This window comes from Propithecus coquereli, unplaced genomic scaffold, assembly GCF_000956105.1.
Source record: "Propithecus coquereli isolate 6110/MARCELLA unplaced genomic scaffold, Pcoq_1.0 Scaffold59, whole genome shotgun sequence".
In the NCBI taxonomy this organism is placed as follows: domain Eukaryota; kingdom Metazoa; phylum Chordata; class Mammalia; order Primates; family Indriidae; genus Propithecus; species Propithecus coquereli.
Window position 1 is genome coordinate 4199914 of NW_012151840.1, and position 19923 is coordinate 4219836.

The window sequence follows — 19923 nt, forward strand, 5'->3', positions numbered from 1 at the left end:
TCTTTGTCCCTGTGTATTCTTTTATTTCTTTTATTTTCCATTTTTCTCTATTATTTTCTTATCCCTTGCAACTCTACCAAAGGGACCCGGTTTTTCGCTGGGAGCTTAGCTACCTCTCCGCAATCTTAGATACTGTATTCATTTTCTACTGCTGCATGACAAATTACCACAAACTTAGTGGCTTAAAAAAACACACATTTATTATTCCATAGTTTCCATGGGTCAGAAATCTGGGCATAGCATATGTGGGTCCTCTGCTAAAGCCCTCACAGGGCTAAGTCAATGTAGGCAGGGCTGCATTCTCATTGGGAAGCTTGACTGGGGAAGAACATGCTCCCAAGCTCATTTAGTTTGTTGGCAGCATTAGTTTCCTTGTGGCTGTGAGTGAGGTTCCTGTTTTCTCGCTAGCTATTGGCCTGGAACCACTCTCAGCTTCCAAAGGCCTCCCTAAGATCCTTGTCCTGGGTCCCCCTTCATAAGCCCTCTCACAACAAACAAGGTTACTTTTTCAAGCAGAATTATCTCTTTCTTTTCAGAAAGTAAGGCAATTAACATGTTATTATATCTCAGTGACTTTGAGTTCCTGATTGTTGTGATTAAAAATTCGAAGTGCTATTTTATGTTTAATAATTTGATTTCCATAATTTATACAGTGACTGTTTATCATGATTATTTTTATTGAGAAATAAATAACATTAACTACAATTTTTAGCTGTGGAAGGAAGAGCTTTTCTAATTCTTATGTATTAATAAATACCATACGGGCTAGCAGTGGCCTTGTCTCAGATTTTCTACCAGTTAATCCCTGGGTGTCCTTCATTCTTTAGTTGGGGACTGCAGGGCTCTACCTACCTACTGTTCCCTTTTTGGCCACCCCACCCCCTGCCATTATTACTAATATTTCTTCTCTTCTAAGTCTGGACTTGAGAGTGAGACATCTTTCTCAGATCTTCCTAGCTCGATGTTCCAAAGATGAGCTCACAAACCATTCTCATTTTGAGGGTTTAGCTACTAATCATGATGGCAAAGCATCCAGAGTCATAAATAAAAATTTGAGACACAAGGATATTGACAAGGTTTAGGAAAACTCATAAGGTAGTATCTGTCCTTGTCACCAACTATAACTCCTGATCCCATTGCTCAATTCCTCCCTCAGAGGCCTTTGCCCAGGACCCCCCTACCCTATGGAGGGAGACACTAAACATGTCTCTTTCAGATGCCAACAGGCATACAAGGCCCCAGGTTCTAGGAGAGATCTTCCCAACTTTTGCTCCTAAGTATGGTTTGGGCCAATCAGTCTGCAGAACACAGTGGCTATACAAGTAGCCTCTCACGAGGGCAGAATGCGTTTCAGGACCTTTGGTCTGAGCATTCCCACTTCAAGGGGCAAAAAGTCAGATACCCTTGGCAGAGCATCACCGGAAATTCTTATGTATTTAATATAAACCTCTTCAGAGAAGGCACAGGGATTCTGGGAGACCAGAGCTGAAGACTGAGGGCCACTGTCAGGAGGGGTGAGGAGGTGGAGAGCTTGGTTTGTTTCAGGGAAACAGTTTGATGCTGAGGTGGGGTAGTGGGTGAATGGGCATGTTGGCTGCAGGGTCAGAATAAGTTCTAGTGATGACACAATGTTAGCTGCCTCTTGGGGATGTCCCCTTCAATTTATCCCTCTGTATCCTGCCCCTGCTGTAACCCTGGTGGAAGGGGCGGGGCTTTGGGGTGGAAGGGGCGGGGTGTTGTTGAGTAACCTCAATCCACAGACTCCTGGAGCAGACCTTCCTCAGCGGGAAGTTTCCAGGTGTTGGAGACACAACCCCCAGGCCTCACAGGCACGCCGAGGTTGGCCAGGCATATTGAGCGCTGGGGATAAGGAAGGAGCTCAGGGAGTGTTGGGCAATCCTGCCCTTTCCCAGGGAGGAGGTACTGGGCTTATTCACAGGGCGGGTCCCCAGGCGCTCTCAGCCTGGGCCTTGTCCCACCTACGTTTCTTTCAGTGCTGTGGACGGAACCAGCTCGGAGCCTCAGACCTTTGCCCTTCTCTCCTCCACCTTCTGTTAGGGACCCCAGGCCCTCTTCTTCTCTCTGGGAAGCTAAAGCCCAGTGCTCCGTTCCCAGGGAGGGAGTGCCCTGCAGTGGGAGGGAGAGGAAGGCCAGAGGAGGCAGCGGCTGGAGAAGGAGGGCAGGGCCTGGAGGCCAAGTCTGGAAGGGAAAGAGCTGCCACCAATGAGGGGCAGGCTGGCTGCACCCTGACCTGCTGGCTGGGACCACACGGGACCCACAGGTACTGCTGAGTTGGAGTGTGAGTGTGCTTCTTCTTCAGAAGTCCTCTCCCATCAAAGGGACTGGACTCTATCAGGTTAAAATGTGTATATGGTGTAGAAAGTTCTCCTGATCTTCCCTCTTGAACCCTTTCTCCAAATAAGAAAACTTTCTCTATTCTAAATTCTTCTAAATGAGTTTGGTTCTACCACTCCCAGATCTTTCTTGGCAAGCCTGTGGATTCTGGGGTTACCTCTACATGGTTTATTCCCTGAATCCCTATTTATTATGTCTCACTTGTCTCCTGCTCTAATATTTCTGTAAGTATACAGGACACACAGCAATCTGAGCCAGAGTAGCAAGACCTTGGCTCCAGCCTCTCCTGCCAACTCAGTGTCTGCCATTCAAGGTGAGGGTGGGAGACACCAGCAGCTCTGCCTCTGGTGAGCTCAGGGGCTGGGCTCAAGCCTTCAACTTCGGGTGTATGATGTGACAAGGTTGGGGCAGGGTTTGCTACATAGACATTCATGGGGTTGGGTGACCACCATAAGGTCCAAAACTCTTGTTGCCCATGATTGATAGTGGCTTCCAGTAGCTTTAAAGGAGGCCAGCTCCTTTTCTGGGAGGCCAGCCTGCAGGTCTTCAATCTTGGGGAAGTTAATCCTTACCCCTTATTTGGCTGAACACCTTCCCACATATTTATTAGGTGCTTACCTCATTTGTGATGTGTCCGTTTTGTCTTCAATGCACAGCTTTCCTGAATGAATGAAATCCTAGGTATTGTTTTCTAAGTGGTTGTTTGCCCTGATCCAGGAAGCTTCTATATGTTCAAATCTTAAGCTATGTTTTTAAAAATTTTCCATCTGGAGACTACTGATTGTAGTATAAAAACCCTGGAGGGAATGATCTATCCCATTTGATTTCAGACCTCCTTCTATAGTTTCTAAATATTAATAGGATAATTGGGGGAAAAGTCGGTGTTTTGGGTTGGCAGTTCAGGAGTTGATATTTCATTTTGATCCAGCGTGAGTGAGCAATTCTTTTCTGCCTGACAGAGCAGAAAAGATCCCTGGAGGTGGAAAGCAGGATAGTGATCCTGTAGCTTAACCTCTTGGGCCCACGTGGAGAATCTCCACTACAGAAGAAACTCCAGCAGGTCGTGAAGTTCCAGGCAGAGGCTCTGCAGTCAGACAGGCCTGGGGATGAATCTGGCTCTTTCCCTACCAGTTGGGAAACTTTGGGGAAGTGACTTAAGCTATGGGTCTAATAGATCATTGTGAGATCATTTCATGAAATATCCATGAAGTCCTCAGCAAATACCTGGAACATAAAATGGGATCAGTAAGTGATAACTGTTGTTGTTACTATGATTCTCTCTCTAGAAGAGGTTGACTGAGCATGCCTCAGGGATCTCTGCAGGGTAGGGGACTGAGTCAGATGACTTTACTATGACTCTCACATAGTGCAGGGAGTGAAGCCCAAACCTACCTCTATTTTGTACTTCACGCCACGTGAGCCTCAGTGTTCTTATCTATAAAATTGGGGTTCAGAATATTTATCTTACATGAATTTTGTAAAGAATAAATATAAAATTGCAGCACCAGATATGAAAATATCTGCATCAGGTTTATTCATAACAGCTACTCATGGATTTTAGAAATTGTTATTTTCTACTTTGGAAGGCGTAAGATTAGGCACTGGGCTCCTGTGAGGAAGCAGGAGCTCCCCAGGGCAGTAGGAGTTGCGGGGGGGAGCAGGATGGCCAGACATAGGCATTAGCGCCCTCACGTTGACTGAGCACCTGATGTTCTCAGCTGGTGAGATGCCTGCGCAGGTGCTGGCCCTCGGGAGGCCACAGGATGGCGGGGGAGGCTCAGAGGGGCACCATGAGCAGGTGGGTGCTCCGTCTGCAGAGCAAGCTCGGCTGTGCTAACTGTCGGTGTCTCTCCCAGGGCCGCCATCCACACTCTCCTGGTCGGAGTCCCGGGACCACGTGAAGATGCTGCTGTGGCTTCTTGTCTTCTCTGCTCTGGGATTCCCGGGCTGGGGTAAGTGCTCTTTCATTGTGTCAGAAGAGCTTATGGTGAGCAGCAGATGACTGTTCTCAAGTTAAACAACAGAAATCAGCCCAGGACTTTCCCTTTTCTACAGGATAGTGCAGCTTTGCAATTTGGGGCACTGTTGTGGAGCACAAATGTCCTTTCAAATCCTTGTCTGCCATTCGTTATGATCCTCAACAAGCTATTCAATTTCTTTGAGTCTTATTTGCTTCCGTGACATAAGGATAATATTGCTCATTTCTTAGAGTTGTTTTTGAGGATCAAATTAGATAACAAGTGTGAGCCATTTAGCACAATGCTCAAGCAGTCAGTGCTAGATGTGATTTAATTGTAATCACCATCATTATTATACCAATCATAACGTGTTTAATCCTAGTCAAACGCAGCACTTGGGTCTATGTTTGTAAATAAAAACAATTTCTTGAGAATAGCAAGGCCCTTTTCCTACCTTAGGAAGATATCTTATAGTTTCATACATAGGATTAGACACATAGCAAATGTTTAATAAATAAATGCTGTTGAATTAAAATGGAAGTGAGTTTGGTGATTCTTAAATACTGGGCATGTTTTTCATGTTGCGTTACATGCATAGACGCTGTTCTGAAGGAATGAGGTAATATAGCCCTGTCTCTGTCCTCTGATACTTAGATAGCTAATTTAAAGGGGTTACTTGGAGTTAGTGTTGGAGGAACTCACAGACCAGGGAACACACAGTTCAGCCTTTCATTTTATGATGGAGAAACTGAGGCCCTAGGGGGAGGTAGCTCGCCCAAGTGAGGCAGCGAGTTGCATTTGGCCATCTCATGGGTCTCTTGGTTCCTGCCCTGCCCTGTCCCATCTGATTGGTGTTGGCCCTGGCCTGCTGGCTGTTCTTCCACTCTGAGAGTCCTGTGGGTTTCATTTGTAAATCGTGCTCTCCAGGGCATCCCTCCCCGTCCCCGGTCCTATGTCTCCCCTTTACAGCCCGGCTCAGGCCCCTTCCCCCATCGAGAGGGGCTCCCGTCCTTGGCAGTCTCTCCTGCTGCCTAACAGACCTCTGCCTCAGCGTTCCGGTCATGCATTTGCTCTTGATTTTGCAGAAGGACAGAAGCCCAGAACCATGTTGGAGACCCTAAGTGACTTTGAAATAGCCCGTACATGGCAGTGACTTGTGCAAGTTCATCTGACCCTTTTGGGGAGGCTGCAGAGTTGGTTATGAACATGGGCTCTGGGGGCAGAGAGTCTGGCTGGAATCCAAGTCTGCTGCTTAACGCCTGTATTGTGTTAGACAAGTAACTCAGGCTCTCTGAGCCCCAGTTTCCCATCTGTGCATGGGGACTAGTTGCTTTGCTTATCTCATAAAGTTGTTTTAAGCCACAATTCTGATAGCATCCTTGAACACACTTTGTAAATCACAGCGCTGGCCTGTGGCGGGGGAGCTGGTGACAGTGCTGCTGCTGGTCCCTGCTCCCAGGCGCTTTGTTACTGACCAGTAGCAGTGGGGGTGAGGGCACGCTGGTGATGCCTCATCCTTGATACGGCCTCTCTAAAATATCTAGTTTTTGAGGGCTGTCACAGTGATCTGTATATTTCTGTTTCAAGAACCTTGCCTGGTATCAATAGGTGCTTAAGACATATGTGTTAGCTTGAAAAAATGACCTCTTGGTGTGTGACACTCTGATGGGTACCCATGGGTCTATTAATAGGTCTGCGGGTGAACCACGGTTAGGCGGCAGGCGAGGCTGCAGTGCTCCTGGAATGGAGGGAGGAGGGGTGCGGGAGGATGAAGGCCTCTTGGTGGCAGATGTGGCAGACAGAGGCAGGTCGAGACCAGACACGTCTGTGGTTCTCCTCTGTGTGCTTCCTACAGGACATGAGGGGACCTGAGGAGGCTGAGAAGCTGTGGCTTACGGGGGCGGGGGGATGTCTGGCCCATGGCTCTGAGCGTGCTGGCCAGTGTGCTCCGACGACCAGCACCACTGCTCCTTTACAGGGGATTTTCCACAGTTCTCCTGGAATGAAACCCAAGCCAGAGGCCTTTCCGAGAGGCTTGTGGACCTGTTTGTCAGCATCTCGCAGCTCATTCGCAAGGGTCGCCACGGTGAGGCTGTTTGGGGATTGGCTGGGGTTTCTTAAGTGGCCAGAAATGTTTCTCAGGACTTGTTTATGTCTGGGCTGAGAGTGAATGGGGAGGGTGGAAGCCCAAAAGGGCCCTCTGCCAGCTACTGCCATGGATTGTCCTGAGTCCTTAGGCAAAGGTGGGTTCCTTTTCCTAAGGACAGAAAAAGAAGAGAAAACCCAGGAGAAGGAAGAGAGAAGGAGAGAAAACCCAGGCAGAAAAGCCACATCCCCCCTCCCCTGCCCCCAGTATGAGATGGAGACAGCCTAGCCCTCAGGGAACCCCTGGGGACTCCCAAGTGAGGACAGAGAAAGGGATCCCTCAGGGGGCCTGCAGTCCCATGTGGGGGTCTCACAGCCCTGCCCCTAGTGAGTTTTCTTCTGGAGGAGGGAGACATACACCCCGTGTTCTTGGAACTTCCTGTGGGCTCTGGAGCTGCCAGTTGAGGAGACTGACGGCTTCCTTTAGAGAGTCGGGGTTCTGAGGGGAGGCTGGAGACAAATGCCAGTGAGGAAAATACGCCCTAAGACATCCACGCTAAGGCGCCTCAAGGGAAGGCAGCTCAGAACCCTGGGCTTGGCTGTAGGGTGTCGCCTGGGGATATTTCCAAAGGAGGAGAGGATGAAGCAGGCCTGAGAGGAGCTGGGGACAGGATTTGTCCTCTGGGGAAATCCAAGGAGAGATCATCTGGGGAGAGGTCATCTGGGGAGAGATCATCTGGGAATGAGGCAGAGGCAGCGTGACTCCCTGGCTGAGTGCTGAGTATGCCTGGAGGCTGTTTGGTCAATGGGGCCACAGGGATGAGGGGGCTTGGAGGTGAAGGGCTCCTGGGGGGGGGGCGGGGGAGCGGGCATGGGTAGGGCCTATTGTGTGCCGTCCCGCGTCTCCCCTGCAGATGCTCCCACCATTGTCTCCCGCAAGGCGTGGGGGGCGAGACCGCTCACCTGCAGGGCCCCGCTGACCCTGCCAGTGACCTACGTCATCACAGACCAGCTCCCCGGGATGGAGTGCCAGGAGCAGAGCGTTTGCAGCCAGGTGCTGCGGGGCTTGCAGTCCCATTCTGTCTACACCAGAGGCTGGTGCGACGTGGCGTACAAGTAAGAGGCTGGTCAGGTCCTGAAGCCCACATCAAAGTTACCCTTCTCAAGGCGCTTCCCACTTTTCCTTCTCTGTTTCTCGTATTTTCTGGGCTTCATTTATATTGTTTTTACAATGAATAAAAAATGATAAAAAAGAAATTAAAAAAAATCCAAAACGTTGAAGTGGTCCTCGACCCTGGGCTCTCCCATGGGGATGGAAGGTTATGTCATCACTGCGGTCACTTGGAACTTACCAGACATTGCAGTCTACACAGGCTTTCACAAATATGAGCCTGTTAGGCCCTTCCAGCTACTCTGAGGAATAGGTAGGAAAAATATTCCCACCCTTAGTTCACAGGTGAGAAAGCCATGGTCCAGGGGAACTAAAGAATTTGCTCACAGCCACACAGCTAGGAGTGGACCCGAACTGTGTCAAGACTGCCGGTAGCCCGTCTCTGGTTCCTGTTCCCCACACAGACCAGGCTTGCATCCTGTTCAAGTTTCCCACTCGTTACCCTGAAGGGCCACCCTGACAGGGAGGCCGGGGAGCCCACAGGAAGAGTGCGCATTGGGAGTGGCGGGGAGGAGAGCCCCGCACTGAAACAAGAGGGAGGCATGGCAGATCCTTACCGCGTGCAGCGAGTGCCTATTCAGAGGGTTGTCAGGGGAGGCCCGGGAGCTTTCTCATCTAGCCTCAAGAATGAAAGTTTGTATTTTCTACATGTATTATGAATAATATACGTAGAGGAGAGACAAGGAGAGAGTCGAAATGAGGCTTTTCCCTGCGAAATCCTAAAGGCAAATATAAATCATCTCTGAATCATCCATTTTGAAAAGGACAATCTATGTCTTCTTATTTCTTTATTTTTAAACACAAATGAGTCAGAGTAGCTGAAGTGACTGAGGCCCCTGCTGGAAGCACTGACGGCTAGGCCAGGGAAATGGTGAGCACGGGGGGCACCACGTCCTGTCCTTAGGCTGACGTCAGTGCGGGATGAACAGTTGGCCCGACTCAATGCAGGGTCTTTTTTTTTTTTTTTTAATTAGCATATTATGGGGGTACAGATGTTTAGGTTATGTATGTTGCCCTTGCCCCCCCCCCCCTAAGTCCGAGTTTCAAATATGTCCATTCTTCGGGTGGTGCTCATTGCACTCTTTGTGTATGCATATACCCGTCCCCTCCTCCCTCCTCCCACCTCTCCCCTCCCCCCTGCCCAACATCCAATAGATGTTATTCTTATATGTGCGCTTATGTGTCGATCAGTTAATACCAATTTGATGGTGAGTACCTGTGGTGCTTGTCTTTCCATTCTTGGGATACCTCACTTAGTAGAATGCGTTCCAGCTCTATCCAGGAGTATACAAGAGGTGCTATATCACCATTGTTTCTTAAAGCTGAATAGTACTCCATGGTATACATATACCACATTTTATTAATCCACTCATGTATTGATGGACACTTGGGTTGTTTCCACATCTTTGCAATTGTGAATTGTGTAGCTATAAACATTCGGGTGCAGGTGTCTTTCTTATACAATATCATTTGTTCTTTTGAATAGATGCCCAGTAATGGGATTGCTGGATCGAATGGTACTTCTACTTGTATCTCTTTAAGATATCTCCATATTGCTTTCCACAGAGGTTGCACTAGTTTGCAGTCCCACCAACAGTGCATGAGTGTTCCTATCTCTCCACATCCACGCCAACATTTATTGTTTTGGGACTTTTTGATAAAGGCCAGTCTCACTGGAGATAAGTGATATCTCATTGTGGTTTTAATTTGCATTTCCCTGATGATTAGAGATGTTGAGCATTTTTTCATATGTTTTTTGGCCATTATTCTGTCTTCTTTTGAAAAGTTTCTGTTCATGTCCTTTGCCCACTTTTTGATAGGGTCGTTTGATTTTTTCTTGTTGATTTTCCCGAGTTCTAAGTAGATTCTGGTTATCAGCCCTTTATCGGATTTGTAGCATGCAAAAATTTTCTCCCATTCTGTAGGTTGTCTGTTTGCTCTTGTGACAGTTTCTTTGGTTGTGCAGAAGCTTTTTAATTTGATCAGGTCCGATTTATTTATTTTGGTTGTTGCTGTGATTGCCTTTGGGGTCTTCTTCATAAATTCTTTGCCTAGGCCAATGTCTAGAAGAGTATTTCCAACATCTTCCTCTAGAATTCTAATAGTTTCACTCCTTAGGTTTAAATCTGTTATCCAGTGTGAGTTGATTTTTGTGAGAGGTGAAATCGATGCAGGGTCTTAACTGTGCTTTCTGTATTCAGCTTACGGTGGAAACCTGTGATCTATTAAAAGCTGAACACGGCAAGAGTTGTGAAAACATCAATTCTGAAGACTGTGATTGGAAAGTGGAGGATGAGAAATTATAAAGAGATAGAAATAAAAAATGAAGTAGAATAAAAGAATATATGCATTTGATTTAAAAAATAAACTGTAAAAAAAGAGAACATTCTAAACAAATTTCTGTGATAAAGAAAAGCTTAAAAGAATTCTTAAGGAGAAACTGAAGAAAAAGTCAGTATAAAGAAATTCCTGAATTTTGGGTAACCATTTTAAAGGATGTTCAAGTGCTTGGTCCTGTAATTTAAAAACATGCTGAATTAATTCTCAAGCTCCTCAAAAACGTCGAACTAATACCCTCAGGTCCTCGAGAGTCACACATTCGAATTCCACTTTGAACCAAATGAGAATTTTTAAAGTGAGGTTCTGGAAAACACATGTAGGCTAAGTCACAACAAAATGTAAAGTATACTGCCATGTTTCTTAGAAGTCTAAAATGGGTTATTCTGCCCCTGCCATTGTTTTGTTACTGAAGCATGGATTACTGTAGCATAAACAGTACTTATTTATGAGCCTCTAGAACCCTTTTTTCCTTTTGAGGATAATTGAGAAGTTTTCTGTGAAGGGGATTTGTCATTAAACCCATATTTCCTTGCTTGGCAGCTTCCTGGTTGGGGATGATGGCAGGGTGTATGAAGGTGTCGGCTGGGACATCCAAGGCTTGCACACCCAGGGCTACAACAACATCTCCCTGGGCATCGCCTTCTTCGGCAGTAAGATAGGTAATGGTCATTCCCTGATGCCCTTTGCCAGAGTGTTGTCCACACTCTCTTCCTAGTCTCAACACTCTGATCTTTTCAGCCTACATCATACTTGTCTCCTCTGATGAGCTTCTTTTCCTTGCCGATCTTTTCTCCCTTGGATTCTATGACATGTGTACTTTTCGTCCTCTTCCTCTTCATTGGTCTGCATTCCCGTGGTATTGCTGGAGCCCCCATGGACGTTGCTTAAGCTCACAGTTATTGCCATCACTTCTGGAGTCTAAAATTGTCTGACATTGATGCTGTGGCTGCCAGAGGTAGAAAAGCGTGGCTTGTCTCTTCTTCCAGTGTCTTTCATTGGTGGAAGCTGACCAGAAGCCGGCAGGCACGGAAGTCTGGCAGACAGAATGTGCAGGCTTCTAGCCGCTAGGAAGACAGGAGAGCACAGAGCAGGGATGGAGTTGAGAAAAAATAACTGGCACCTGCTAGTTTCCTCACCTGGCAGTTGGGGCTAGTGATAGCATTTATTGCAGAGGTTTTCTGTGAGAATTATGAGTTAATGGATGCAAAGAGCTCATTGCTTGCCTGATCATGAGAGCTACTTAGCAAATACTGTCATCCTTTCCCCCAGACTAGGGTGTGTCTGACTTTTCAGGTGGGCCTCCCTCTTCATGTACCATTTTCTGCTTTCCAGCCCTTCCACCTACACATGGAGTGGATAAATAAAGTCTAAGTTTGACCATTGGGGAAGGTTGACAACCTTGGCTGCCAACAGCTCTGTCCAAGTAGTTTCTTCTCTCTTAGGCCCTCTGTCCTGGCTACTGGACGAGTTTCCTCCCTCCCTATTCACTAGTTATTCAGGCTCAGGTGGTCAAATTATCCTCTGGCCAGGTGTCTAGTCCAGGTTGGAGTTTTTTACTGACAGTTGTGTGCTCCATGTCATCCTCTTTAAGGCAGCAGTCCCAGCCCTGCTGCCTTATCAGCTGCAGAGGGTCTGATCTCCTATGCCATCCAGAAGGGTCACCTGTCACCCAGGTATCTTCAGCCACTTCTCCTGAAAGAAGAGATCTGCCTGGACCCTCAGCATTCAGTGATGCCCAGGAAAGGTAAAGCCCTCAATCCCACCTTCCCCTCCTCCTTGTCGCCCCCCCGACCCCAACCACATTTGGGAACACTCTTTTCTGTTGGGCTCTCACTGGACTCTTGTACCAAGAACATCTCATGCCTATCATAACTTTTTTTAAAATAAAATATACTAACTTGACATTTTTAAATCCCATTTTACAAAGGTATGGACTGTGGCTTAACAAGTTTAACATTTCTAAGGCCTCAGAGCTAGTAATTATCGAGGCAGAATTGTTACTCTTATCTACTACATCTTAACTGTCCCTGTTATTTTATTTTAAAATTTTATTTATTTTTTTATTTCAAAATGTTTATGGGGGTACAAATGTTTAGGTTACATATATTGCATTTGTACCACCCAAGTCAGAGCTACAAGTGTGCCCATCCCAGACAGCATGCACCGCACCCATTAGGTGTGCGTTTACCCATCCCCTCCCCTACCATAACTTTGAGATCTGGAAAATTCTGAGAGGAACTGTCCTGGCTTTCTCTGCATCCCACTAGAATGGTATAGCCATGGACTCATTCTTAAAACAAATATGTACATGGATTTTCACTCAATCAACAGATATTTCCTGAATAGCAGACATTCTTCTAAGTACTGGGCATTCAGCTGTGAACAAACGGATGAAACTCTCCACCTTCAGAAAGCTCACACATCAGTGAGGAAAGACAGAAAATGAGCAAAGCAACAAGTAAGATACATGTGATGTTAGATGGCATGAAGGCTATGGAGAAAAATAAAGCCTGGGTAACTTACATGCACATTTGTGTATACCATGTCAGGACGCATGGACACACATACCTTCCTAAATGCAAAACCAGCCAACCTGCAACACGGCCACGGTGCTGAGGAGAACTTGAGTCCACAGATTATGCTGACATCAGAATGAATATTCTCAAAAGCTGAGTAATAAAAATGAGGCACTATTCTGGAGTGAACAAGCAGTAACTTAAAACCAGTAAAATTAATAAGCAAGCCTTTCCTTGGACTTAATGATATCTTTAAATTAGCTTTTAAAAATTATAAATCACCAAATGAAGTTAATTTCTTGTTTTAGACAGGTACTGTCTTCAGTAATGACAATTCCTTAATTTTCCAGAGTTCTTTATAGATTTTGAATTATTTCCAAAACTGTGATCAGCTCAGAGAGTCAACTGTTTTCGGCACATTGGCCTTGTTACCTAAGTACACACACCTGCGTGTATTTGTAACGTGTGTGTAAGTGTGCCTGTATACTCTGTCTTTGGAAGAAAATGACCATGCATCTGTGCGACCAACAGTCCTTTCCCTTCTGTGTATACACTGATTTCTGTGGTTATTAGACCTATGGGTTTGTGCCCCCGCCCTTTGGGTCCAGGCACCTGACCCAGACAATCTCCAACCCGACACTCCCAGAGTCCCAGAGCCAAGCTTAGGCTAGGACATGCCCTGGGTGCCGGAGGCTGGGGCGACTGGCCCATGATCCCGCCTGTAGTTGTGAGATCGTGCACAAGGGGGCAAAGGCAAATTCCCATTGCCTTGGTTTTCCACCTCACCGCAGTTTGCCCCAACATCATCCCACGATCTGCTTGGGAAGCCAGAGAGACACACTGCCCTGAAATGAACCTTCCAGCCAAATACGTCGTTATCATCCACACCGCTGAGGCGAGCTGCAATGTATCCACAGACTGCCAGACAATCGTCCGGAATATACAGTCCTTTCACATGGACACATGGGGCTTTTGTGACATCGGATATCAGTAAGTGGGACCCTCTTTTTCTTCAGGGCTGTAGAAAGGAAGGCTAGGGGAGGGAACTAGTATTTACTGAGCCCTTCCTTTGTGCCAGGTGCTTTACATAAAGGCATCATATTTTATTTTTGCAAGACTCTGGACTGTCATTCAGAGCATAGCTAAGGGTTAGTGACCCCTCTTGGGCATATTCTCCACAAGTGGTTGGGAAGACTCTGAAAAGAATGCATTAGAAGCAATAGTGATAAAGCAAGACTGAGATACCCTTAGGGGAGGCCATGGAAGGGTTGTGCCTTGTTATGCAATCTCTTCTAACCAGTCAGAGGCAAAGGCCCTGCTCGCCCCTGCGCGACTCTGGCTCTACTACTCCAAACTTCCTCTCTCCTGTGTTAGAATCCCAATATTCCTCTGGTATTATTCACCCCATTTTAGAGATAAAGGAACTTTTCACCTCTCTGGGCCTCTTGTCCCATCTCTACAATAGGGACAGCAATACTTTATCTGTTTGAAGACAGGGAGTGAGATCAAAATATTCTCTTTTGGCACCTTTAATGCCAGGTCTATAATAAAGAAACACATTAAACTCATGGAGTAGTAGAAATTACTTGGAAGATAACTTGGAATTCTCATAGAAGGGATTTGGGTTACAGTATAACAAATTTCAATTCTGCATTTGTGACTTAATCACAGCAAATTTTACAAAATCTTATGAGGATTTTCTTTTACAAATGTGTTGTCTGGGCTGTCTCTCTCCTCTTAACTCTTGTTTTAAAAGCAGCCTTTGCAAACAGGAGAAAACCGTTGCTGCTTTTTGCAGGATTTTCCTGAATTTTCCTATAGTTATTTAGCACAGATAATAGGGAATTGATTATAAATTTGGAAATTCCAAATGGAAAATGCCAGAAGCTGAGGGACTGTTCTTTTTTCCTCCTTCATTCAGCCTTCAGAGATTTGATTTCTGTTCCTTGACTTTTTAAGACATGTTAGGGCCTCCTCCTCCTACCCCAGCCTCACGATGTGTCATCTTTAACCCCAATGTGGGCTGTGAACAGGACAAAGCACCACTCACTCATCATTTTCTAACTTTTTAACCAATATTTATTGGATATCTATTGTATGGCTGGTGCTAGGCAAGCTATGCCAACCTAAACAACAAACAGAGAGAGATTCTCCAAAGATAAGGAGTTTATTTGGGCATATAGGAGTGTGAGGGCATCTGCAAACTCAGGATATGTGGGCTATGAGGGCCATAGTGTCAATGGAAAAGAAGCCGAACTCTGTAAAATAATTTAAAGAGGTTTATTCTGAGCCAAATTTGAGGACCATGGCCCAGAGCCACACCCAGGAAGCCTTGAGCAAGCAGACTCGCTGTGGTTGGGTTACAGTTTGGTTTTATACATTTCAGGGAGACACGAATTAGAGGTAAAATCATAAATCAATACATGGAAGACGTACATTGGTTTGGCCTGAAAAGGGGAGTCATCTAAAAGTGGGGACTTACAAGTCATAGGTGAGTTCAGGGATTCTTTAGCTGACAATTGGCTGAAAGAGTAAGGCTTTGTCTGAAAGACCAGGAGTCAGTGGAAAGAAATGCTTGAGTTAAATAAGGGTCTTCTATCTTTCCTGTGATGCTATACTGGAATCAGGTTGGGAAGTAAACCACATTATATTGAGTTAACAAAAGCTGTTTAGTGAGATTTTATTATTTGTAGGCATGACTCACCAGGCCCCCTAAGAAAGGAATTTGGGCAAAAGAAAAAGATCAGAGTTGAGTCCTCAGTAGGCATATCCAAGGAGGTTGAGGCAAAGCAAAACTTTTAAAGACAAAAAGGAGACGTACACATAATTTGTTGTGAAACAAAGAGGACATTGATTACGGGGGCTTATCACGGGAGGGAGGAGTTGACGCCAGTCCATTAGTGGGGACGGTGTGTCAGGTAAGTGTTCTCATGCATACGGCTAGCTGTTCTGGTGACTGGTGCAGCAAGCTGCAGTTTAGAAAGACCTTCGGCAGAAGTTCTTGTTACAGGCCTATGTGCATAAGAGCCCTCCAGAGAGTATTTGTGCTGGTTCTAGTCATAGGCATGAGTGCATCAGGGCCCTCCCTTCTCAGCCTCCCGGCTCTATTTGTTTATTTTTGTCAGGGTTTGTCACAGTGACTCTATTCCGATTCTGCCAACTTTCACAGATAGGTACCAGAGAGAGAGAATGAACAAGTAATTAGAATTCAAAATGTTGAATGCAGTGATGGAGGAGGAACAGGATATGCATAGGGTGAGACTCTAATCAGGACTTCAGGGGATTGACTGGTGTCAGAGAAGGGCCCTGGGAGGGAGGGGTGTCCTGGTGGGGACATGGGCCAGGAGTGGGGTTAGTCGGGCAAAGGAGGAGAAGCAATGTTCGCAAGGGCCTGGGGTGCAGACAGAGTAGATATCTTTGAGGAATTGGAAGAAGTTTAATTCGAACCTAAAAATAGGTTTCCAAGAGAGGAGTGGTGAGGGGTCAGGCAGGAGAGGCCTTCAGGATCACATTTTGAGGGCCTTGGAACCGACCCTGAGAGGCCGACTTTATGTGAAAGGTGACTGGAGACTATTTGGCACGTCATTCCCTATGATGGAATTTGTACTTTTGAAAAATCACTCTGGGTGCTACTTTAAGAATGATTGGAAGGAGGCAAAACTCTGGGCAGGGAGCTATTGCAGTTCTGCAGTGACGTGGAGCAGGGCGGTGGCAGGTGGCACAGGGTGTGGTGGAGGAGTTGAAAAGTGTGCAGGAGATGCAGCTGACAGCCCACGAGCATGACTGATGGGGCTGGGAAGGGAGAGTGAGAGGGAGGCATTCAGGACAATGCCGGGTTTTCCAGCTGGGGAAACTGCAGAGGAAGATAGGTTTGTTTGCACCCATTGGTTTTTACAGATAGTAATTGAAGCTCTGGGAACGGATGGTTGTTCAGGGCGAATATGTTGCGTGAAAAGAGAGACAGGGCTGGGAGGAGCACTGAGAAAGGAAGGTGGGACAGCAGCAGCAGAGTGGAGGGGAATCAGCAGGGCATGGGCATGTGGAAGCCCAGGGAAGAGAGCATTTCAAGAAAAGAGTGGGCAACAGGCTCAGCGTATCCGGAAGTAAAACCAGTGCTCATACTTAGTGTTGGGAGCTCACTGTCGCCTGGGAGGGATCAGATTCAGTGGAGTGCTGGGAACAAAGGCCACGTTGCTGTGGATTGTGGTGGTTTTCTGGTTTTTGGTTTTTGTCTCTGTGCGCATTGGTACCTAAGAGACATCCAGTCAATATCTGATAATGGATGAAAGAATGAATTAGCGATTAAAGGAGTGAATGAACCAAATTCTGCTACCCAGAGTGACTTTCTTCATTTTTCTTTGCCCAATTCCAGCTTCCTGGTGGGCCAGGATGGTGGTGTGTATGAAGGAGTTGGCTGGCACTTCCAAGGCTCTCACACCTACGGGTACAACGACATTGCCCTGGGGATTGCCTTCATGGGCTACTTTGTAGGTAAGGGTGAGCAAGCGGCACAGGGGTTCTGGGTGAGGAAGCATCGCGTGGACTGTCTAGGACATGTGGGGGGAAGGCAGCATGGCAGTGCCTGGCAGTGGCAGTGGCACATTTTAGCTTTAAAGTGGACTTTCAACACAGGATGAATGTCACTAGGAGCCCCTCCCAGACAGAGCATTGACCCCAAACCCACCCATCCCCATACTCAGCTCCATTTCATGTTATATCCAAGGAAAACATGGAGCAAGGGAGAAAAAATCTTTTGCAAACTTTGGTACCTTTATGGCTCACTTGGCAAATGCAGCCCCTTCCTTGGTGGCCATGGCAACAACGCTGGGGGACACTGTTGCCTGCGTGGCAGTGGATGATCCCATGGTGTTGTATCTGCTCTGTCCCTGATCAGAAGGGGTGTGTGGTGCTGCAGTTTTCCTCCAGAGCCGTCTTTAACTTTCTGGAAGAAACTTTGGCACAGAGGAATCAGGGAACACAGTGACCTTGGTTTTTTTTCGTGCCTGATTGCCACAATTTATGTGAATTTGTTGGCTACGGTGACGGTGGGATAGGGCAGAATGGGGGAAAGAGGGAGACTGGAATCTAGGTGCTTTTCCTTTCCCTGGCCAAGAAACCTTGAGATCCTAATGATTGATGGGGAAAATGTGTTTTGCAGAAAAGCCTCCAAATGCTGCTGCACTAGAGGCAGCCCAGGACCTGATCCAGTGTGCCGTGGTCGAGGGGTACCTGACTCCCAACTACCTGCTGGTGGGCCACAGTGATGTGAGCAACATCCTGTCCCCTGGGCAGGCTTTGTACAACATCATCAGCACCTGGCCTCATTTCAAACACTGAGGGAGGCCCCGGCTCCTTCCCAGACTGCTCTCCGTCCCCTGCTGGGTCTCCTGTCCTCACCACCCACCCTGGCTTCACACCTGTGGCCCTGCCCACCCCCGCCAGCTCAGCCTGTCCCCCTCCCTCAGGTTAGGATGGCCATGTCCTCTCCTGCTAGCATCCTCCAGGGGCCCCCAAGCCTGTGGCTTGGCAAACACAGCCCTCTGAGTCTGAGCCCAGCTGTCCTTGCCTGTCGCTCCATAAATTAATATTACTATATTAGAAACAGAAACGATCTCAGAAATTTTGCAGAACTTTGCCCTGAAGGAATATGTGAACGTGTTAGTTTGCATATCAAAACTGCTCCACCTCAGGAGGACATCTCAAAGGTCAGTAGCAGCTGCTTTCCAAGGTGACGCTGCAGTCTCAAACCTGTAGTTCTCGCCTGCTTTGAAGGACAAAGCAAGGTCTGCATGGAACCATGGGATGAGAGCTGATCAAAGAGTGTCCATCCGAGAGACAGATACCTGTGGCTAAAAACAATTAGCCCAAGGGACAGTTCCTGCTTGACTTCTGATCACCTGTCTCTATTTGCAATAACTAGATAAAGAAATATGGAGCCACTATATCTCTGTTTAACCCTTCTGTTAAGTGATAGCTTTATCTTAGAACTTAGAAGTTTGTCCTTGAAAGATTTTGTAACCAGAGTTAATTAAGGGATCTATAGAAGCCTTTTGAAAGACTTTTAACCTAAAACAAACTACCTGTTATTATGTAAATCTGTTACCCCTGACAACCGGTCTCTGTACCTATAAATACCCATGTGAAACTTTATTCTGGGTCTCACAATTGACGGGGATATTGTGGAGACCCCCAAGTACCCCCGCTTTGCCTTTTATCTTTATAAATCTATAAAACTATACCTTTGTCTCTGTGTATTCTTTTATTTCTATTATTTTCCATTTTCTATTATTTTCTTATCCTTTGTGATGACCCCTGCCTAAGGGACCTGATTTTTTGCTGGGAGTGTAGCTAACTCCCCGCACTTGCCTCTCACCTTTCTCCCCCAGCACCCACCTTCTCAGCCAGGTGAGAGGACAGCCTGTCCTGTCATACTTCTCTCTCCCCCTGCACGCTCCCTCTGCCTGGTGGCCTCCCCTGCTGTCTGCCTGGCGTCCCCCCACTCACCCATGCCCAGGTCGCTGTGCCTGCCCCTCCTCTCTGCTCACACATGGACTTGCACGTGTTTGGATGCAGCCCTTATTTAAGGGCCATGATTGTTTACAGATGTGTCTATCCTCTCTACTGGGTTGTGAGTTTCTCCAGGGCAGGAGCTGTGCTTCATTCAGCTGTGTCCTCAGTTCCGCAGCAGTGTCTGAATTTAATAGATGCTACAGACGCTTGTTAAGGAAGTGGATGAATAAATGAATGAGTGGATCCAAGTCCCTGCTCACCCTGCCAGTCTGCTTTGTCATTTCTCCTTTGGGGAGCCTTCCTGGACCTCTATCCCACCAGCATTCTCTCCGTTTTTGTTTCTTCCCAGTTCAAGGCTCAAAGCTGGCTCTGGTTGCTTGTCTGTAGTGGATCCTATGTCCCTGTCCTCCCAGAGTGCCCTGAGCGCAGGGATTATGTGCTCCTCCAGGGCCAGGCCAGGGCTGTGTCCACACCAGTTGCCCAGTGCCTGCTGCCTGCCCTTGCCTGGCTGGGCTCTGCTGAGGCGCAGTACCCTGCAGTCCTCCCTGCCTGGGCTCCTCCTGCTCAGAGGGAAGCTCCCTCCTTTCAGACAGGAGCATGACAAGTACTGCAGTTTGCTGGAAGTACACAAACTGGCTCTTGTTTTCACTGCTTCTGATCTGGAAACAAGGGAAGGAGGGAAATAGGAAGAAGGGGAGGCATAAATAGAAGGAGCCAGAAACATGGGCTTTTTTCCCCCTATAGATTCCTTTGGTATTCATACTGTGTCTTTGCTTTCAGAGTGTTTCCACATCTCTTACAACAAGGCAGCTTTTAATAGGCTCGCATTTATACATGTCTTTGTGCTTTTCAAAGACTGCTCCCCTGATCTCATTATATTGACTATGTCCATTTGTCACTTGCCCCAAGGCAACCTCAGCATGTAAGCAGAGGCAGGAATGGTTTGTCTAGTGGGTGAAACAGGCCCAGGAAGGCTCAGTACCTCTTC

The 19923-nt window shown here is 47.0% G+C and overlaps 1 protein-coding gene across 3 annotated transcripts; it reads left to right on the forward strand.

Annotated features, from left to right (window-relative positions):
• The first annotated feature begins 4207 nt into the window (after nucleotides 1-4207).
• On the forward strand, nucleotides 4208-17842 carry PGLYRP3 (peptidoglycan recognition protein 3). 3 transcript variants are annotated; one of them, XM_012658619.1, is made up of 8 exons: nucleotides 4259-4307; nucleotides 6292-6399; nucleotides 7313-7514; nucleotides 10450-10568; nucleotides 11501-11653; nucleotides 13217-13415; nucleotides 16798-16916; nucleotides 17584-17812. In XM_012658619.1, exons 1-8 carry the CDS (start codon nucleotides 4259-4261, stop codon nucleotides 17760-17762), a joined length of 1128 nt encoding a protein of 375 aa, XP_012514073.1. In that variant the 3' UTR covers nucleotides 17763-17812. The 3 variants fall into 3 exon arrangements, with proteins under 3 accessions (XP_012514074.1, XP_012514073.1, XP_012514072.1); XM_012658618.1 differs by having other exon boundaries at nucleotides 6292-6391; nucleotides 7302-7514; XM_012658620.1 differs by lacking the exon at nucleotides 6292-6399 and having other exon boundaries at nucleotides 4208-4307; nucleotides 17584-17842.
• Nucleotides 17843-19923: the final 2081 nt, after the last annotated feature.